Consider the following 23,138-nt stretch of genomic DNA (forward strand, 5'->3'; position numbering starts at 1 on the left):
GCTTCACTTGAAACCTCACCAAACGCCTATGGCGATAGCAAAGCTCCAGAGCGATCAATTGACCCAAACACCATCAAAACGTGGATCATAGTCAACAATAGTAGCAGAAACGTATTTGAAAGAAGAAGACAAAGTAAAGGAAATGAAAGAAGTAGTTTTGTGAACTGTCTGAAGGATTTTGCCTTTGGTCGCATTGTTCACAGGTGCCATGCTCTACGGTAGGTTTAAGTTACTAGTATAATTACTAGTATAACACAACATTGTGGGCCATTTGGCCTGTTCATGTGCTGTACTGTTCTATGTTCTCTACCCCACCTCTGACTGTTCCAATCCAGTCACTTCTGTGAATGGAAAGTGCTTTATAAAACACTAGTTAGGCCTCATCTGGAGTATTCAAGGTTCAAGGTTCAAAAACTTTATTGTCATTCTAACCGTACATCAGCTCTGCAGGGCAGAATGAGACGGCGTTTCCCAGGAGCAGTGCAATCACAACATAACAAATGTAACACTAGATAATAAACATAACAATAAATAGTAAAACACAACAGCCACATGTCAGTTAAAAACAAGTTATAAGTGTCCAGTGCAAGTTAAAAGTGTCCAAAGCAGAGTCAGGTAGAGCAGCTATTTAGCAGTCTGACTGCCTGTGGGAGGAAGCTGTTTAGTAGCCTTGTGGTTTTAGTTTTGATGCTCCTGTAACGTTTACCTGATGGCAGAAGAACAAACAGTTCATGGAGAGGGTGTGAGGGGTCTTGAATGATGTACCGTGTCTTCTGGAGGCATCGACTCTGAAAGAGGTCTTGGACAGAAGGTAGGGAGACCCCAATAACCTTCTCTGCTCCCCTACCCACCCTCTGCAAGGCTTTTTTGTCGGCAGCACTGCAGCTGGAGTATCAGCTTGTGATGCAAAAGGCCAGCTCACTCTCAATCACGCCTCTGTAGAATGTAGTTAAGATGTTAGTGGGGAGTGATGCTTGTTTAAGCTTCCTCAAATAGTGCAATCTCTGCTGGGCTCGTTTCACAATCCCAGTGGTGTTCCTGGACCAGGTGAGATTGTCCGAGATCTGCACCCCAAGGAACTTGATGTTTTCCACTCTCTCCACTGTGGAGCCGCTGATGCTGAGGGGTGTGTGCTCAGGCTGAGACCGTCTGAAATCGACGATCATCTCCTTGGTTTTGGTGACATTAAGCATCAAGTTGTTGTCACTACACCAGCTCGCTAGGTGTTTAACCTCCTCCCTGTACATTGTTTCATCATTTTTGCTGATGAGCCCCACCACTGTGGTATCATCAGCAAATTTAATGATCGGGTTCTTGATCAGGTATTGGGTGCAGTCCTGGTCGCCCGATTACAGGATGGATGTGGAGGCCATGGAGAGGGCACAGAAGAAATTCACCAGGATGTTGCCTGGATTAGAGCTTATAAGGAGAGGCTGGACAAACTTTGGAGTGTTTCCTCTGGAGTGGTAGATACTGAGGGGGCAACTTGACGGCAAATTATGAGGTTTTCAAATGTTCAAATTTCAAAGTAAAATTTATTATCAGAGTACAGACCTGTCACCACATACAACCCTGAGATTCCTTTTCCTGCGGAAATACTCAGTATGTGCGGTTGGGAGACTGTAGGTCTGACACGGTGGTCAGCAGCACAGGAGCGCCGCAGGGGACCGTGCTCTCTCCGGTCCTGTTCACCCTGTACACATCAGACTTCCAATATAACTCGGAGTCCTGCCATGTGCAGAAGTTCGCTGACGACACGGCCATAGTGGGGTGTGTCAGGAATGGACAGGAGGAGGAGTATAGGAAACTGATACAGGACTTTGTGATATGGTGCAACTCAAACTACCTGCGTCTCAATATCACCAAGACCAAGGAGATGGTGGTGGACTTTAGGAGATCTAGGCCTCATATGGAGCCAGTGATCATTAATGGAGAATGTGTGGAGCAGGTTAAGACCTACAAGTATCTGGGAGTACAGTTAGACGAGAAGCTAGACTGGACTGCCAACACAGATGCCTTGTGCAGGAAGGCACAGAGTCGAATGTACTTCCTTAGAAGGTTGGAGTCATTCAATGTCTGTAGTGAGATGCTGAAGATGTTCTATAGGTCAGTTGTGGAGAGCGCCCTCTTCTTTGTGGTGGCGTGTTGGGGAGGCAGCATTAAGAAGAGGGACGCCTCACGTCTTAATAAGCTGGTAAGGAAGACGGGCTCTGTCGTGGGCAAAGTACTGGAGAGTATAACATCGGTAGCTGAGCGAAGGGCGCTGAGTAGGCTACGGTCAATTATGGAAAACCCTGAACATCCTCTACATAGCACCATCCAGAGACAGAGAAGCAGTTTCAGCGACAGGTTGCTATCGATGCAATGCTCCTCAGACAGGATGAAGAGGTCAATACTCCCCAATGCCATTAGGTTTTACAATTCAACCGCCAGGAGTAAGATATGTTAAAGTGCCAGGGTTGATTGTATTTAATGTATTTAAGTAAACTACTTAAGAACTTTTTAAAAGCTATTATTAATGCTTTTTGAGAGAGTGATTTAGATGCATATCATATTTTTACTGAGTTAAGTATTGTATGTAATTAGTTTTGTTACAACAAGTGTATGGGACATTGGAAAAAAAAGTTGAATTTCCCCATGGGGATGAATAAAGTATCTATCTATCTATCTACTCAGCAGTTCTATAGAACAGCAACTGTAAACAGGATCAATGGACAACAAACTGTGCAAATGTAAATATAAATAGCAATCAATAACGAGCATGAGATAACCAGATAAAGAGTCCTTAAAGTGAGACCATCAGTTGTGGGAACACCAGAAATAGAATGAATGTAGTTATTTCCTTTTGTTTAAGAGCCTGATGGTTTTAACTGTTCTTGGACCAGTACCTTCTACCTGATGGCAGCAGTGAGCAAGGAGCACGGCCTGGGTGGAGAGGATCTCTGATGATGGATGCTGCCTTTCTAGGGCAATGTTTCACGTACATGTGCTCAGTGGTTGGGAAGGTTTTACTTGTGATCTACTGGGCTGAATCTACTACCTTTTGCCAGATTTTCCACTCAAAAGCGTTGGTGTTCCCATACCAGGCCTTAATGCGGCCAATCAGCACACTTCATTGGCGTTTGCTAAGGTTATAGATGGTACGCTGAACTTCCGCGGGCTCCTGAGTAAGTAGAGGTACTGTCAAGCTTTCTTTCCAATGATGTTTATATGACGGGTGCAGGACAGGTCTTCTGAGAGAGTGACACCCAGGAATTTAAAGCCACTGGCGCTCTCCACCTCTGATCCTCCGATGATTACTGGCTCATGGGCCTCCGGTTTCCTTCTCCTGAAGTCTACAATCAGTTCCTTGGTCTTATTAACATTGAGTAAGAGGTTGTTGTTATTACATCACTCAGCCAAGTTTTTAATCTCCCTCCTGTATGCTGATTCATTACCACCCTTGATACGGCCCACAACAATGGTGTTATCGGCAAACTTGAGAGGCGTAAATAAATTAGACAGTTGGTATCTTTCTTTCCACCAGGGCTGAAATATCTAATAATATGATAATATGCGTATCTAATAAGACATGCATTTAGGGTGAGTGAGGAGCAAATGTTTTTACTGAGGGGTGGGTGCCTGGAATGTGCTGCTAAGGGTGGTGGTGGTGGCAGATACGATAGAGGTGTTGAAGAGGCACATGAATATGGAAAGAATGGGGGGGGTATATGGAGATTGTGTAGGCAGAAGGGAGTAGTGTAGTTAGGCGTTTGTGTTTGGGATGAAGGGCCTGTTCCTGTGCTGCACTGTTCTATGTACTTTCTGTCCCGCAGCTGACTGTTCAAACCCAGGCTGTGTGGAGGTTGAATCGGACACTGAGGCAGTCAAGGACAAGAAAATGAAGCTGAGGTGCATCTCCTGCAAGAAGCGGGGCGAGACCGAGGCCTCGACGATCGCTGAGTGGTTCTTCAGACCCAAGAAGAATGAAACCTTCTACAAGGTAGGGAAGGGCTCGGGTGCGATGGAGCAGAATTCCCATCGGAGTCCTTAGCCTGCTTTTCGGATGTTCCAGGGTGGGAAATTGAGCGAAGGGAAAGTTGCAGAGGGGTTTGACAAAGAGGTTGGGCAAGTGTTGGGGCAGCAGCTGATGAGGAAACAGAGCACAAAACGTGGTGCAGGAACAGGCCCTTCAGCCCACAATGTTGTACTGGTCTAATTATGCTAGTATTTAGACACTTAACTGAGCTAATCTGTTCTGCCTACATAAAGTCCATATCCCACCATTCCCTTCACATTCAGGTGCCAATTTAAGAGCCTCAGGCACCTCTATTGTATCAGGCCTCACCCACCAATTGTGGCAACACATTCCAGGCACCCAGCACTCTGTGTAACAAAAAAAACTTGCACCCCCCCCCCCCCCAATCTCCTTTGAACTTACCTCCCTCACTTTAAAATTCATGGTGCGTAATATTAGATATTTCCACCCTGGGAGGAAGATACCGGCCTTCTCCTGTATTTAATCTCGTAATGTTATAAACTTTTATCAGGTCTCTTCTCAGCCTCCGTTGCCCAGTTTGTCCAGCCTCTCCTTATAGTTCATGCCCTCTAATCCAGGCAGCATGCTGGACAAACCCAGCCCTCTACACCCTCCCCAAAGCCTCCACATCCTTGCGGTAGTGGGGTGACCAGAAATGACCAGCAAACTCCAGATGCGGCCAGACCAGAGTTTACAAAGTTACCACATAAAATTCAGCTAGCCAATACCATCAGGTAGGAGGTACAGAAGCCTGAAGGCACATACTCAGTGATTCAGGAACAACTTCTTCACCTCTGCTATCTGATTCCTAAATGGACATTGAACCTGAGAACACCTACCTCTTCTTTTTTTAAATATACAATATTTCTGTTTTTGCATGAGTTTTAATCTATCCAATATATGTATTCTGTAATTCATTTATTCATTCCTCTACATAATGTATTGTATTGAACTGCCGCTGCTAGGTTAACAAATTTCACGTCACTTGCCGGTGATAATAAACCTGATTCTGATTCCGATAATATTAAAGAGGATACCAAAAGATTTTTCAGAGACATAAAGTGTAAAAGAGGGGGAAAAGTGCATATTGGACCACTGGAAAACGATGCTGGAGAGGCAGTAAAGGGGGACAAGGAAATGGCAGATGAACTGAATAAGTATTTTGCATCAGTCTTCACTGTGGAAGACACTAGCAGTATGCCGGAAGTTCCAGGGGTCAGGGTTCATGAAGTGTGTGAAGCTACCATTACTAGGGAGAAGGTTCTTGGGAAACTGAAAGGTCTGAAAGTAGATAAGTCACCTGGACCAGATGGACTACACCCCAGGGTTCTGAAAGAGGTGGCTGAAGAGATTGTGGAGGCATTAGTAATGCCCTTTCAAGAATCACTAGATTCTGGAATGGTTCTGGAAGACTGCAAAATTACAAATGTCACCCTACCCTTCAAGAAGGGAGAGAGGCAGAAGAAAGGAAATTATCGTCCAGTTAGTCTGACCTCCGTGGTTAGGAAGATGTTGGAGTCGATTGTTAAGGATGAGGTCTCAGGGTACTTGGAGGCACATGATAAAATAGGCCCTAGTCAGTATGGTTTCCTCAATGGAAAATCTAGCCTGACAAATCTGCTGGAATTCTTTGAAGAAATAACAAGCAGGATAGACGAAGGAAAACCAGTTGATGTTGTGTACTTGGATTTTCAGAAGAGCCTTTGACAAGGTACCACATGTGAGGCTGCTTAACAAGCTATGAGCCTATGGTATTACAGGAAAGATTCCAGAATGGATAAAGCAGTGGCTGATTGGCAGGAGGCAAAGAGTGGGATTAAAGGGAGCCTCTTCTGGTTGGATGCGGGTGACTAGTGGTGTTCCGCTGGAGTCTGAGATGGGACAGAGTCTTTTTATGTAATATGATTTGGATGATGGAATTGATGGTTTTGTTGCAAAGTTTGCAGACAATATGAAAATAGGGGGAGGGCCAAGTAGTTTAGAGGAAATAGGGAGGCTACAAAAGGACTTAACTAGATAAGGAGAATGGGCAAAGAAGTGGCAGATGGAATTTAGTGCCGGGAAGTGTATGGTCATGCACTTTGGTAGAAGAAATGAAAGGGTTGACTATTTTCTAAATGGAGAGCAAATACAAAAATCTGAAGCGCAAAGGGATTTGGGAGTCCTTGTGCAGGATTCCCTAAAGTTAATTTGTAGGCTGAGTCGGTGGTGAGGGAGGCAAATGCAATGTTGGCATTCATTTCAAGAGGACTAGAATATAAAAGCAAGGATGTAATGTTGAGACATTATGAAGCACTGGTGGGACCTCACTTGGAGTACTGTGAGCAGTTCTGGGCCCCTTATCTGAGAAGGGATGTGCAGAAACCGGAGACGGTTAAAAGGAGGTTCACAAAAAATGATTCCAGGATTAAACGGCTTGTCATATGAAGAGCTTGTGATGGCTCTGGGCCTGTATTCACTGGAATTTAGAAGAATTAGGGGTGACCTAGTTGCAACCTATCGAATGGTGAAAGGGCTTGATAGGGTAGATATGGAGGGATTGTTTCCTGTGGTGGGAGTGTCTAACGCCAGAGGACATAGCCTGCAAATAGAGAGGCGACCTTGTCAAATAAAGATGAAGAGGACATTTTTAGCCAGAGCGTGGTGGATCTGTGGAATTCTTGTGGAGGCCAAGTCTTTATTTAAGACCGAGGTTGATAGATTCTTGATTGGTCAGGGCATGAAGGAATATGGAGGGGATGAAGGAGAGAGGGGCTGAGAGGAAAAATGATGAAATGCTGGAGCAGACTTGATTTGCCAGCTGGAGGGGGAATGATGTACAGGACAAAGGAGTAAGGTGAGATTGGATAGGTTGCCAGAGCAGTTGGAAACAGGCAATACTGAATGCAGTGGGAGGGGTGGTGGGGAGGAAATGCCATGTTGTGGGAGGGGCATTGGGAAGAGAACGCTGTGGAAGGGACAGTGAAGAGAGAATGTAAGGCTGTAGGAGGGGAGGTGAAGGGGGGTGCCATACAGTGAGAATGAATCTCTGTGTCTGTCTGCCTCTCTCTCTCTCTCTCTCTCTCTCTCTCTCTCTCTCTCTCTCTCTCTTTCACACACACACACACACACACACACACACACACACACACACACACACACACACACACACACACACTGCCTCTGTCTGTCTCTCTGTCACTTTTCTTCCTTTCTCTCGTGCTCTGTATCTCTTTATATCTTGTACCTCCTCCTTCCCCTTTCTCTCTCTCTCTCCCTTCTATCTCCCTCCTCTCTCCCCTTTCCTCTCTCTCCCCCTCTCCCTCTCTCCCTCCCCTCCTCTCCTCTCCTTTCCCCTCCCCTCGCCCTCCCCATTCCCCCTCTCTCCATCCCTCCCTCCCCTCTCTCCCCCTCCCTTCCCCACCTTCCCCTCCCTTCTCAACCACTCTCTCCCCTCTCCCCCCCCCCCCCGTCTCCACCGCCCCTCTCCTCCCTCTCCCCCCCTGCAGATATACGAGTACAGTTACTCCGACCAGGGCATCTCCTACGGCAACTTTGAGAACCGGATCAAGTGGGGGGGAAGTAAGGACACCGCAGACATCCAGGAAGCAACGATATTTCTGCACAACGTCACCTTCGAGGACGCTGGCACCTACAAGTGCTACTTCAACCGGACGTTCTTCTTCCGAAAGGGAGAGTTCATCTTCTTCACGCAGACGAACAAAACCATTGAACTGACAGTTGTTGCAAAAGGTGTGGAATGTGGCGGGTGCCGGGGAATTTGCCATGTCGGGGTGGGGGGGCCACTTGGCTCAGTCTATTCTTTAAACATGGAGTCATGCGGCACCGAACGAGGCTCTTTGGCCAATCTAGTCTGTGCAGGACTGATTTTCTGCCAAGTTCCATTTCCCTTTTCTTTATCCCTCTACCCCGCCCCCCCCCCCCCACCCCATCCACGTACCTGTCCAGCTTCCCTTACAGTAAGTGTTATGAACAGGCTCATCGGTTGTGAACGGGAGTGAGTCTTCCTCTGACTTTCCAAACATGTCTGCAATGGATCTCACATATTGCAGTCGGAACACATCACCTTCCCTGCCATTCCTGGCTTAATCTAATTGTTGTAGCTAATTTTATACAGGAAAATAAATAATCGAATGAACCACACTTTTGCCCATCTCTTCCATGTTGATAGCGACTGCTATGCATCGTGTGTTTTGTGTGTCCAGATTGGGGAAATCTAATGGGAGAAATTCCCAGCTCTGCCTGATGTAGACCACAGCAGTCCAGCACTGGACAAGCCCTTTGGCCCATAATATTGTGCCGATCTTCATTTATACTAAATGTCCTCCTCCTGTGTATCATCAACACCCTCCCATTCTGTTCACATTCACGTATCTATCTAAAAGCCTTCACCAAACTGCCTGCTTCCACTCTTTCTCCCCATCTCTTCACCAAATGACCTGCTACCTCCACTTCCCCGGTAACCCATTCCAGCTACGTAGCACTCTGTATAAAGAAAAAACTTGTGTCTCACATCACTTTAAGCTCCCCTCCAACCTTAAAATCATGTCCTCTGGTTTTTGTAATTTCTACCCCGATTCTGACTGTCTATCCCATCTATGCCTCTTCTAATTTCAAAAACCTCTATCAAGTCTCCCCTCAGCTCCAGAGAAAACACAAGTTTGTCCAACCTTTCTTTTTATTGTAATTTTTTTTATTGAAGTCCATCATCAAACAAACATTTCCATAAGATGTATTTCAGATATTGTACATATATACCATATAGTCATATATGCCACAAATCTCCACATAATATTTATCTGAGGTATACACTTATAGAAAAGGGAGGATTGTCCAACCTTTCACTATAACTGATACCCTCTAAACCGGCTGCATCTTGACAAATCTCCTCTGCACCCTCTCTAAAGTCTCCACACCCTTCTTGTAACCATAAATGCACACAATGTGATGTTTTATATGGTTCATTCCAGGACTTGGAGGAATTTATAGGAGATCCTTACGTTGCAACCTAATAAGTATTTTATTTCATGTGTGCATTTATTTCTCTGCAGCTAACCGTATGCTGGCATCCATCATTGGGGAGATCATGATGTATTTCCTAAATGTGGTGCTGACGTTGTGGCTGTTGGCGGAGATGCTGTATTGTTATAAGAAAATAGCTGCGGCAGGTGAAGAAGCTATCCAGGAAAATGCGTGAGTATTCTGCGGAAAATCTTGGTCCACTGTTGCGGAAGTGCCTTTCTCTGAATTTTGAACCGCATGGGCAGGTTAAATGTTCTGACTGTAGTTTGTTGAAGTCGGGTGATTTAGCTTCATTTGGCCACTGCTTGGACTGGCTGTGGTTTGGTGCACTGGTTAAATTATCAGATGACTAACCTAAATAGGACCAGCGCTAAATAACCCAGTGAAGTGGGTTCAAACCCCACCCTGGCTTCTTTGGAATTTTTCTTACCACAGTCACAATCCAACCACAAACTGTTCCGGCTGCTACCATCCGGGAAACGGTACCGCAGCATAAAAGCCAGGACCAACAGGCTCCAGGACAGCTTCTTCCACCAGACCATCAGACTGATCAACTCACATTGACACGGTTGTATTTCTAAGCTATATTGACTGTCCTACTGCATACCTTACTGTACTTACTATTTATTACAACTTACTATAATTTGCACATTGCACATTCAGACGGAGACGTAACATAAAGATTTTTACTCCTCATGTATGTAAAGGATGTAAGAAATAAAGTCAATTCAATAGTTAATAATTTGTTTAAAAAAAAGGCTAATCTTTCTAAAATGAGCAGAGCTGTTTTGCATTTTTATGAAACAGCGTTGATGTAGAGATGAATCTTAGTGTGCGTGTCCACAGCTCCCTGAAAGTGGCTGCACAGGGTGACGGGGCAGTAAACAGGGCATATGCCATCTTGCCCTTATTAGTCAAAGCACTGAGTTCAGAGTCAGGAAGTTTTGCAGCTTTAGAAGATTGAGGGGGGATCTTATTGAAACGTATAAAATTCTAAAGGGATTGGACAGGCTAGATGCAGGAAGATTGTTTCCGATGTTGGGGAAGTCCAGAACGAGGGGTCACAGTTTAAGGATAAAGGGGAAGCTTTTTAGGACCGAGATGAGGAAAAACTTCTTCACACAGAGAGTGGTGAATCTGTGGAATTCTCTGCCACAGGAAACAGTTGAGGCCGGTTCATTGGCTATATTTAAGAGGAAGTTAGATATGGCCCTTGTGGCTAGAGGGATCGGGGGTATGGAGAGAAAGCAGGTACAGGGTTCTGAGTTGGATGATCAGCCATGATCATACTGAATGGCGGTGCAGGCTCGAAGGGCCGAATGGCCTACTCCTGCACCTATTTTCTATGTTAGGTCACATCTTGGGGTATTGCGTTTGGTTCTGCTCCATTACAGGAAGGATGTGGAGCTGTGGAGAGGGTGCAGAAGAGATTCGCCAGGATGCTGCCTGGATTAGAATGTGTGAACTATAAGGAGAGCTTGGACAAACTTGGGTTGTTTTCTCTGGAGCGGCAGAAGCTGAGGGGAGTCGTGATAGAAGTTTATGAAATTATGACAAGTGGAGATGGTGTAGACAGAAAGAACCTCTTTTCCCTGGATCCAAAGACGTAATAATAGAGACATGCTTTTAAGGTGAGAGGAGGAAAGTTCGAAGGAGGTAAGCGGGATAAACTATTTTTTATACAAAGAGCAGCCGGTGCTCTTAATGTGTTGTCAAGGGTGGTGGTGGAGGCAGATGTGATAATGGGGCATCAGATTCCACATCCAGGTCCTCACGCCTCGACTCCATTCTACCCCCATGGTTCCCACCTACATCTGCAACACTTCTCATGATCGCGATCTCATCACTAACTTTTATTTCCCTGGCCCTGTCCATTTCATTTTCACCATGAATGTCCAGTCCTTATACTCTTCTATCCCCCATCAAGGCCTTAAAGCTCTCCGCTTCATTCTCAATCAAAGAACCAAACAATTCCCCTCGTCCACCACCCTGCTCCGTGTGGCAGAACTGATCTTCACCCGCAACAATTTTTCCTTTGCTCCTCCTGTTCCCTCCACACTCGAGAGGGAGCCATGGGCACCTGCATGGGCCCCAGACGTGCCTGCTCTTTCCATTGGCTCTGTGGATCAGTCCATGTTCCAAGCTTTCCCCGGTAATTCTCCGCAACGCATCTTCCGTTACGCTGATGACTGCACTGGTGCTGCTTCATGCCTCACACTCAGCTCAACAATTTCAGCAACTTCGCCTCCAACTTCCACCCGGCCCTTAAGTTCACTTGCTCCATTTGTGCCACCTCCCTCCCCTTTCTCAATCTCTCTGTCTCCATCTCTGGAGGCAAACTGTTGATCTTTTATAGCCTACCGATTCCTATGATTATCTTGACTATCCCACTTCCCACCCTGTCTCCTGTAAAAATGCTTTTCCCTTTTCTCGGTTCCTTTGTCTCTACTGCCTCTGTTCCCAGGATGCAGATTTTCTTTCCAGGACATCAGAGATGTCCTCCTTCTTCTTCTTCTCTTTCTTCAAATGGGGTTTCTCTTCCTTTACTATTGATGCTGCCTTCACCCACATCTCCTCCATTTCCTGGACATCCTCACCCCATCTTCCCACCGCCTTAACACTGATAGAGCTCCTCCGGTCCTCACCTAACACCCCATGAACCTCCACATCCAACACATCATTCTCCACAATCTCCAAAGGGGTCCCATCTCCAAACATATCTTTACCTCCCCCAACCCCTCCACTTTCTGGCGGGATTGCTCCCTCTGTGTTCCCTTATCCATTCATTCCCTCCCCACTAACCTCCCTCCCAGCACTAACCCCTGCAAACAGCTGAAGTGCGACACCTCCTCCCTCACCTCCGTTCAGGGCCCCAAGCAGTTCCTTCCAGGTGAGGCAACACTTCACTTGCGAATCTGCTGGGGTCATCTATTGCGTCCGGTGCTCCCAATGTGGCCTCCCCTACATTGGTGAGACCTGTTGTAAGTCGGGGGACAGCTTCATGGAGCATAAAAAATGGCCAAACGTTTTACTACCAATTCCCATTCTCAATTTAACATGTCAGTCCATGGCCTCCTCTTGTGCGGACACCCTTGGGGTGAAGAAGCAACACCTTATTTTCCGTTTGGGTTGGCTCCAACATGGCATGAACATCAATTCCTCCTTTCAGTAAAATAATTTTTCCCTCCCCCTCCCTCCTTCTGTTCCCACTCTGGCCTCTTACCTCTTCTCACCTGCTTATCACCTCCTCCAGGGTTCTCTCCTCCTTCCCTTTCTCCTATGGTCCACTCTCCTCTCTGGTCAGATTCCTTCCTCTTCAACCCTTTACCTTTCCTACCCACCTGGCTTCATCTATCACCTTCTAGCCATCCTCCTTCTCCCCCCCCCCCACCTTTTTAATTCTGGCTTCTTCCCCCCTCCCTCTCCTGTCCTGAGGAAGGGCCTCGGCCTGAAACATTGACTGTTTGTTTATTTCCACAGATTATGCCTGACCTGCTGCGTTCCTCCAGCATTTTGTATCTGTATCGCTTTGGATTTCCAGCATCTTCAGAATTACTCATTTTTCTCATCAGCTTTATTTGCTATGCACATTGACATGTTTTAAGATTATACTATGGAGTGCTGATGCCACGTACAACCATGACATTCAACAATTATAAAGGATAAGGAATTATATAGAACTGAAGTACAGATATGTGCATATATACAGAACTACCAGCATGTACTTGCAATGTGAACAGCTTTATAATGAAGTGTTTTCAGAGCAGTGCAGTGACTGAGGCGATAGATAGAGGGGGAGTTTATGTGACTTTTTGACATCCATATGAAGAGATATGGACCATGTGCAGGATTTGTTCGTCACAATCTTATGGGCTGACATTCCTGTTCAATGTTCTTATCATCTTCAGAGCAGACTGGAGCTAACAACTGTGTTATGGACACCCCTATTTATGAACCAGGTCCTATAACATTGTTGAAAAGTCTGACATACACACTTTTCTCTTTCCTTTCCCCCCACCACTCCAACCCTTCCTCTCTCCATCTGCCCATCATCCCTCTCCTTACTCGTCCCACCTGGTCCATCTTTATACAAGGGGCGATTGATAACTTTGTAGCCTAAGGTAGAAGGAGTCAATTTTAGAAAACCTAGCACATTTATTTTTCAACATAGTCCCCTCCTACATTTACACACTTAGTCCAGCGGTCGTGGAGCATACGGATCTTACGCTGAGATATAAGATCTCAGTATCTTATACCTTATACAGATCTTATACCTCCAGAAAGTGTCCACAGCAGGGGTGATTGATAAGTTTGTGGCCTAAGGTAGAAGGAGATGAGTTATACTGCTCTCGTCACATGTAGTTCAACTCTTTGAGTGATTATGCAAAAAGTTTGGTTGATAACTCATCTCCTTCCATCCTAGGCCACGAACTTATCAGTCACCCCTAATGAGTTATTAACTTCAAACTTTCTGCATAATTATTCAAAGAGTTGAACTGCATGTGACAGAGCAGTATAACTCATCTCCTTCTACCATAGGCCACGAACTTATCAATCACCCATCTGTGGCTCCAAGATCCATATGCTGTACGACTGCTGGACTAAGTGTGTAAATGTAGGAGGGGACTATGTTGAAAAATAAATGTGCTAGGTTTTCTAAAATTGACACCTTCTACCTTAGGCGATGAACTTATCAATTGCCCCTCGTAATGCAAACCAGCCTTACCCAGTTAGATAAGGAAACCTGTGAGCAAGTACTGTTTGAGTCACGATACACGACAGCAACGACAGCCAATACCCGCCAAAAGAACACCAGCAGGTATCCTGACCTCTGCGAGGGACTGGCAGCTGTCGGTGGACCTCGGAAGGCAGCTGAAGTTCCCCGACCATATCGCAGCCACCACCCTGCGACCAGACATTGTCCTTGCGTCTGAGTCTACGAAGCAGGTGGTGATGCTGGAGCTGACAGCCCCATGGGAAGATCATTTGGAAGTGGCCTTTGGAAAGGAAGCTATCTAAGTACGCAGGACTGGCAGCAACTGCCAGCAGGCTGGATGGAGAGCAAGGTGTCTCGCAGTGGAAGTTGGTTGTAGGGGATTCGCAGCCCGTTCCTTAGCCAGAGCCTACAGCAATTTGGGCATCGAGGGAGAGAGGGAGAGGAGAGCCATCCTCAGCACCACCGATGCGGCAGAGAGGGCCTCAAGGTGGCTGTAGTTCAAGAGAGGGGAGCCATGGAGTCATGTGTAGCCAGCCATCTGGACACAAGCTGGGGTCTGATCAGCCCCGGCTGGGTCACCTGGAGAAGGGTGTATGATGTTGAAAGACCCGAAACACCCGATGATTCCAGGAACATCACTGATGATGTGTCCAGAAGCATCAGTCGATGTATGCACACAGCTGTAGAGCCAAATACACTCCAAAGTTACTAACAGTCTACAAACAGGTGATTATACAAACATATAAGCAAGCATAAATAAAGTTAAAAGTACCAGGAAAAACACAATAAAGACAACAATGACCTAAATCTTGGGTTTGCAGTGACTGCAATGTCAGCTCCCTACGTTCACTGGCATTCATCAATCCTTCAACTTTTAGAGACTATTGATTTCTAATCAGTAATATTCATTTTGGGAGAGGATAGATGATAAGAATCCTTTTCCGTTTGGTGGGAATGTCTAAGATGAGAAGCAATGGGGTTTATTATTATTGGTTTATTAATGTTAAATGAATCAGGATACAGCACAGGATGTCCGTGTGCCATCCGGATAGATCCGTCCACAGTAAAACACACACAGAACGCTGGAGGAGCTCAGCAGGGCAGGCAGCAGCTATGGAGGGGAATGAAGAGTCGACGGTTCAGGGACCATTCCACACATAAATGCAAGAGGGAAACAGACTGCAGAATTGAATGTTACATTTACAGAGAAAGCGCAGTGCAATCAGACAACAGTGTACCACGACGTGGTAGATTGGGAGATCAACCGTTCATCGTTTACCCTATGAGAGGCCTGTTCAATGGTCTTACAACAGCCAGGTGAAAGCTGTCCTTGAGCCTGGTGGCCTGCCCCCTCGGGCACGAAGGGAGAGGGAGAAGAGAGGATGTCCGGGGTGGGGGAAGCCTTTGATTATGTTTGCAGTGAGAAGTGTAGACAGAATCCAGAGAGGGGAGGTTGGTTTCTCAGCTGTGTCCACAACTCTCTGAAGTTCTTTGCGGTCACGGACAGAGCAGTTGCCGTAGCAAGCTGCGATCCATCCGTAAGAGCTGGTAAGAAGTCATCAGGGATGTACCAAACTTCCCTAGCCTGCTAGGGGCATTGGTGAGTTTCATTGGCACTTGTGTCAGCTTGGTTGGACAAGGACAGGCTGTCAGTGAAATTTACACCTCAACCCTCTCCACCACAACACTGTGGATATTTACACCTCAACCGTCTCCACCACAACACTGTGGATACATACTCTGTCCCATAGGACCAAAAGACCTTAAGACATAGGAGCAGAATGAGGCCTTTTGGCCCATCGAGCCTGCTTCTCCATTCCATCATGTCTGATTTACTATCCCTCTCAGCCCAATTCTCCAGCCTCCTCCCCATAACTTTTGACACCCTTGCAAATCAAGAACCTATCAACTACTGCTTTAAATATACCCAATGACTCGGCCTCCACGGTTATCTGTGGCAATGAATTCCACAGATTCACCCCCTCTGGATAAATTCCTCCTCATCTCCATTCTAAAAGGGCATACTTCTTTTCTGAGGCTGTGCCCTCTGGTCCTCGACTCCACCTCTCTAGGAAACATCCTCTCCACACACACTCTACCTAGGCCTTTCGAGCCCCGCTTTCTGAAGTCCGTGACCAGCTCTTTCTGTCTTGTTGATGCTGAGGGACGGGTTGTTGTCATGACACAACACCTCTCGCCTCAGAATTGCTTTCCACTCATGCCATGAATTTATCTAGTTGTAACTGCCCAGACAGAGGAGCCTGTGGACTCACTACAGGTGACGGGGATTGGTCGGGTGAGTGAAATGGGTGGTATAGACATCGTGGGCGATGTACTGTTCTATGATATAAACATGCACAATGATTGGAGGCGGGCTGTGGAGGGTGCCATCTGAGCTAACTGTGTGGCAATGTTCGTCTCTGTGCCCGGGTAACCCTGGAGAAACATCACACGGTGCCCACAGGTACCATGGTGGTGTTCTGGGGCTGTGGAGCACCGCAGGGAATAGATGTCATCCTGGATGGGGATGGGAACAGTTTAATTCAGTGATTGTGTTAGTCAATGTTATTGTCTCTAGTGTTTTTATTGTAGTAATATAGACATTGTAATAAACATATTTTTGTAATAACATGCACAATGATGTCTTTTGTCTGTGCAGGTCAGATTACTTGGCAATCACGTCGGGAAGTAAGGAAGATTGTACGGGGGTTCAGGTGGAGGAATAACGAAAGGCACGTTGTTCATCCTTCTGCAGTATCGTAAGCAATGGGTATGTAAGTTTACTTTCTCCTCCTCTTCCTCCCATCCTGATTGTCCAGGGCAAGCCGAGAGCTAGGAGTTTGCAGAGCCTTTTTCCGATGTGCTTTCTGTTCCCTCCCGCAAGGAGTTAACTTTGTCAGCCCGTGGTTTTAAATGTTCCGATCGCTATGTAAAACCATCTCTGAACATGGGCACAGAGTGGCACAGGAACAGGCTGTGCGGCCTGCACTGTTGTGCGGATCTGGTTAATGGTGGCTAATTGATCTCTCCTTATCCCTTCATTCTCTGCACATTAATGTGCCTAAGAGCCTCTTCAATGCCTCCACCTTGGCAACACATTCCTGGCACCCACTGCTCTCTGTAAAAATACTTGGCCAACAAATCTTTGGACTTATCCCCTCTCACCTTAAACGGATGTCCTCTAGCTTTAGACCGGGGAAGATAATGTCATTCTTTGCCTCTCATAATCTTATAGACTTCCATCAGATCTCCCTCATTCTCCACTGCTCCCGAGGAAACTCGTTTGTCCAGCCTCTCCTTGTAGCGCATGTCCTCTAACTCGGGCAGCATTGTGTCGAAGCTCCTCTGCGCCTTCTCCAAAGCCTCCACATCCTTCCTGTGAGCAGCACTGAATGAAAAGCTCCAGAAACGGCTGGATCAAAGTTTTATAAAGGCTTTGCTTCTTGGCTCTTGAATTCATTGCCTCAACTATTAAAGGCAAGTGTACTGGATGCTTTCCTTACCACCTTGTCAACCTGTGGAGCCACTTTCAGGGAGCTGTGGACATGATTCTCCTGTGCATCAACACCGTTAAGGGTCCTGCATTAACAGTGGGCTGTCCCTTTACATTTTACTCCCAAAGATTTAGTAGCTCCCGAGAGGCGCAGGAGACCATTGCATTCTCTCTCCCCTTGTCCTCCTGTACCTCTTCAACATTCTCCCTCAGCCATGCCCCTTTGGTGTTGAATATCATAAGGGGGCACGATACAAGACAATTATCCCACACGTGGGATGTCAAAAGAAGCTCTGACGTTCACGGAGAGAAGGTCGAGCAACCACGCAGGCTGTGTCAGAGGTCAGGCTGAACCTGGAGGCGAGAGGCGACAGGTCTAACCTCTAGACCACTGCTGTGACTTGAAGTTGGAGGGTAAGCTCCGACCTCTGCCAAAGTCTGCCGCACCTGGTCCTGCACACTGCACGCACTCGTATAACAGAATCAGAATCAGATTCAGGGCTATTATCTCTGATTTATATGAGGTGAAATTTGTTGATCTCTCGTGCAAAGACATAAAATGACTATAAATAGTAATTTATATTCAGTGAAAAAAGAAAGGAATAGTGAGGTAGTGTTCATGGACTGTACAGAAATCTGATAGCGGAGGGGAAGAAGCTGTTCCTGTGTGGGTCTTCAGGCTCCTGTACCTTCTCCCTGATGCAGTAATTAGAAAAGGGCGTGTCCTGTATGGCCAGTGTCCTTGACGATAGATGTCACCTTCTTGAAAAACTATGCACTGGCACGCTGTCTCTGAAACAGGAAAATGCGACAGACAGAGACACGGGGACAGAGAGACACAGGGACAGGGAGACACAGAGACAGAGAGACAGGGACAGGGAGACACAGAGACAGAGAGACACAGGGACAGGGAGACACAGAGACAGAGAGACAGGGACAGGGAGACACAGAGACAGAGAGACACAGGGACAGGGAGACACAGAGACAGAGAGACACAGGGACAGGGAGGCACAGGGACAGGGAGGCACAGGGACAGAGAGACACAGGGACACGGGGACAGAGAGACACAGGGACAGAGAGGCACAGGGACACGGGGACAGAGAGACACAGGGACACAGGGACAGAGAGACAGAGAGACACAGGGACACAGGGACAGAGAGACACAGGGACAGGGAGACACAGGGACACAGGGACAGAGAGACACGGACAGGGACAGAGAGACAGGGACAGGGAGATACGGGGACAGGGAGACACAGGGACAGAGAGACACGGGGACAGAGAGACACAGGGACACGGGGACAGAGAGACAGGGACATGGGGACAGAGAGACACAGGGACACGGGGACAGAGAGACACGGAGACACGGGGACAGAGAGACATGGAGACACAGGGACAGAGAGACAGAGAGACACAGGGACACAGGGACAGAGAGGCACAGAGACACAGGGACACAGGAACAGAGACACAGGGACAGAGAGACACAGGGACAGAGAGGCACAGAGACACAGGGACACAGGAACAGAGACACAGGGACAGAGAGACACAGGGACACGGGGACAGAGAGACACGGAGACAGAGAGACAGAGAGACACAGGGACACAGGGACAGAGAGGCACAGAGACACAGGGACACAGGAACAGAGACACAGGGACAGAGAGACACGGACACGGGGACAGAGAGACATGGAGACACGGACAGAGAGACACAGGGACACAGGGACAGAGAGGCACAGAGACACAGGGACACAGGGACAGAGAGACACAGGGACACGGGGACAGAGAGACACAGGGACAGAGAGACACAGGGACACGGGGACAGAGAGACAGAGAGACACAGGGACACAGGGACAGAGAGGCACAGAGACACGGACACAGGAACAGAGACACAGGGACAGAGAGACAGAGAGACACAGGGACACAGGGACAGAGAGGCACAGAGACACAGGGACACAGGAACAGAGACACGGGGACAGAGAGACATGGAGACACAGGGACAGAGAGACACAGGGACAGAGAGACAGAGAGACACAGGGACACGGGGACAGAGAGACACAGAGACACGGGGACACAGGGACAGAGAGACACGGGGACAGAGAGACAGGGACAGGGAGACACAGAGACAGAGAGACACAGGGACAGGGAGGCACAGAGACAGAGAGACAGGGACAGGGAGACACAGAGACAGAGAGACACAGAGACAGAGAGACAGAGACAGGGAGACACGGGGACAGAGAGACATGGAGACAGGGAGACACAGAGACAGAGAGACACAGGGACAGCGAGACAGAGAGACATGGAGACACAGGGACAGAGAGACACAGAGACACAGAGACACAGGGACACAGGAACAGAGACACAGGGACAGAGAGACACGGACACGGGGACAGAGAGACATGGAGACACAGGGACAGAGAGACACAGGGACACAGGGACAGAGAGGCACAGAGACACAGGGACACAGGAACAGAGACACAGGGACAGAGAGACACGGACACGGGGACAGAGAGACATGGAGACACAGGGACAGAGAGACACAGGGACACAGGGACAGAGAGGCACAGAGACACAGGGACACAGGGACAGAGAGACACAGGGATAGCGAGACAGAGAGACACAGGGACAGAGGGACACAGGGACACGGACAGGGAGACACAGGGACACAGGGACAGAGAGGCACAGGGACACAGGGACAGAGAGACACGGACAGGGAGACACAGAGACAGAGAGGCACAGGGACAGAGAGACACAGGGACAGTGAGACAGAGAGACACAGGGACACAGGGACAGAGAGGCACAGAGACACAGGGACACAGGAACAGAGACACAGGGACACGGGGACAGAGAGACATGGAGACACAGGGACAGAGAGACAGAGAGACACAGGGACAGAGAGGCACAGAGACACAGGGACAGAGAGACACAGGGACAGCGAGACAGAGAGACACAGGGACAGAGGGACAGAGGGACACAAGGACACAGACACAGGGACAGAGAGACACAGGGACAGCGAGACAGAGAGACACAGGGACAGAGGGACACAGGGACAGAGGGACACAAGGACACAGACACAGGGACAGAGAGACACAGGGACACAGAGGCACAGGGACACAGGGACAGAGAGACACGGACAGGGAGACACAGGGACACAGGGACAGAGAGACACGGACAGGGAGACACAGGGACACAGGGACAGAGAGGCACAGGGACACAGGGACAGAGAGACACAGGCACAGGGACAGAGAGACACAGGGACACAGAGGCACAGGGACACACGGACAGGGAGACACGGAGACACGGGGACAGAGAGACACGGAGACACGGGGACAGAGAGACACAGGGACAGAGAGACACAGGGACACGGGGACAGAGAGACACGGAGACACGGGGACACAGGGACAGAGAGACACAGGGACACGGGGACAGAGAGACACGGAGACACGGGGACAGAGAGACACAGAGACACGGGGACAGAGAGACACAGGGACAGAGAGACAGAGAGACACAGGGACACAGGGACAGAGAGGCACAGAGACACAGGGACACAGGAACAGAGACACAGGGACAGAGAGACACGGACACGGGGACAGAGAGACACAGGGACAGAGAGACAGAGAGACACAGGGACACAGGAACAGAGACACGGGGACAGAGAGACAGGGACAGGGAGATACGGGGAGAGGGAGACACAGGGACACGGGGACAGAGAGGGACACAGGGACAGAGGGACACGGGGACAGAGAGACAGGGACAGGGAGATACGGGGACAGAGAGACACAGGGACACGGGGACATGGGGACAGAGAGAGACATGGAGACACAGGGACACAGGGACACGGGGACAGAGAGACAGGGAGACGAGGACATGGGGACACAGAGACATGGGGACAGAGAGAGACACAGGGACAGAGGGACACAGGGACAGAGAGAGACACAGGGACAGAGGGACACAGGGACAGAGAGACACAGGGACAGAGAGACACGGGGACAGAGAGACACAGAGACAGAGAGACACGGGGACAGAGAGACAGGGACAGGGAGACACGGGGACAGAGAGACAGGGACAGGGAGATACGGGGACACGGGGACAGAGAGACAGGGAGACACAGGGACAGAGAGAGACACAGGGACAGAGGGACACAGGGACAGAGAGACACAGGGACAGAGAGACACAGAGACAGAGAGACACGGGGACAGAGAGACACAGGGACAGAGAGACACAGGGACAGAGAGACAGAGAGACACAGGGACACAGGGACAGAGAGGCACAGAGACACAGGGACACAGGAACAGAGACACAGGGACAGAGAGACACAGGGACAGAGAGGCACAGAGACACAGGGACACAGGAACAGAGACACAGGGACAGAGAGACACAGGGACACGGGGACAGAGAGACACGGAGACAGAGAGACAGAGAGACACAGGGACACAGGGACAGAGAGGCACAGAGACACAGGGACACAGGAACAGAGACACAGGGACAGAGAGACACGGACACGGGGACAGAGAGACATGGAGACACGGACAGAGAGACACAGGGACACAGGGACAGAGAGGCACAGAGACACAGGGACACAGGGACAGAGAGACACAGGGACACGGGGACAGAGAGACACAGGGACAGAGAGACACAGGGACACGGGGACAGAGAGACAGAGAGACACAGGGACACAGGGACAGAGAGGCACAGAGACACGGACACAGGAACAGAGACACAGGGACAGAGAGACAGAGAGACACAGGGACACAGGGACAGAGAGGCACAGAGACACAGGGACACAGGAACAGAGACACGGGGACAGAGAGACATGGAGACACAGGGACAGAGAGACACAGGGACAGAGAGACAGAGAGACACAGGGACACGGGGACAGAGAGACACAGAGACACGGGGACACAGGGACAGAGAGACACGGGGACAGAGAGACAGGGACAGGGAGACACAGAGACAGAGAGACACAGGGACAGGGAGGCACAGAGACAGAGAGACAGGGACAGGGAGACACAGAGACAGAGAGACACAGAGACAGAGAGACAGAGACAGGGAGACACGGGGACAGAGAGACATGGAGACAGGGAGACACAGAGACAGAGAGACACAGGGACAGCGAGACAGAGAGACATGGAGACACAGGGACAGAGAGACACAGAGACACAGAGACACAGGGACACAGGAACAGAGACACAGGGACAGAGAGACACGGACACGGGGACAGAGAGACATGGAGACACAGGGACAGAGAGACACAGGGACACAGGGACAGAGAGGCACAGAGACACAGGGACACAGGAACAGAGACACAGGGACAGAGAGACACGGACACGGGGACAGAGAGACATGGAGACACAGGGACAGAGAGACACAGGGACACAGGGACAGAGAGGCACAGAGACACAGGGACACAGGGACAGAGAGACACAGGGATAGCGAGACAGAGAGACACAGGGACAGAGGGACACAGGGACACGGACAGGGAGACACAGGGACACAGGGACAGAGAGGCACAGGGACACGGGGACAGAGAGACACGGAGACACGGGGACAGAGAGACACAGGGACAGAGAGACACAGGGACACGGGGACAGAGAGACACGGAGACACGGGGACACAGGGACAGAGAGACACAGGGACACGGGGACAGAGAGACACGGAGACACGGGGACAGAGAGACACAGAGACACGGGGACAGAGAGACACAGGGACAGAGAGACAGAGAGACACAGGGACACAGGGACAGAGAGGCACAGAGACACAGGGACACAGGAACAGAGACACAGGGACAGAGAGACACGGACACGGGGACAGAGAGACACAGGGACAGAGAGACAGAGAGACACAGGGACACAGGAACAGAGACACGGGGACAGAGAGACAGGGACAGGGAGATAC

At 49.0% G+C, this 23,138-nt stretch overlaps 1 protein-coding gene across 2 annotated transcripts in view; it reads left to right on the forward strand.

The window, feature by feature from the left end:
- LOC140733057 (sodium channel regulatory subunit beta-1-like) overlaps window positions 1-23,138 on the forward strand; it is a 227,749-nt gene that overhangs the window by 185,349 nt on the left and 19,262 nt on the right. For both annotated transcript variants that reach the window (XM_073055867.1, XM_073055875.1), the window contains exons 2-5: window positions 3,816-3,982; window positions 7,507-7,750; window positions 9,070-9,211; window positions 16,417-16,527. In XM_073055867.1, the coding sequence (XP_072911968.1) occupies window positions 3,816-3,982; window positions 7,507-7,750; window positions 9,070-9,211; window positions 16,417-16,483 (620 nt within the window). In that variant the 3' untranslated portion in view covers window positions 16,484-16,527. The remainder of the gene's footprint in view (window positions 1-3,815; window positions 3,983-7,506; window positions 7,751-9,069; window positions 9,212-16,416; window positions 16,528-23,138) is intronic.

Source organism: Hemitrygon akajei, chromosome 1 (genome assembly GCF_048418815.1).
Source record: "Hemitrygon akajei chromosome 1, sHemAka1.3, whole genome shotgun sequence".
Classification (NCBI taxonomy): Eukaryota; Metazoa; Chordata; class Chondrichthyes; order Myliobatiformes; family Dasyatidae; genus Hemitrygon; species Hemitrygon akajei.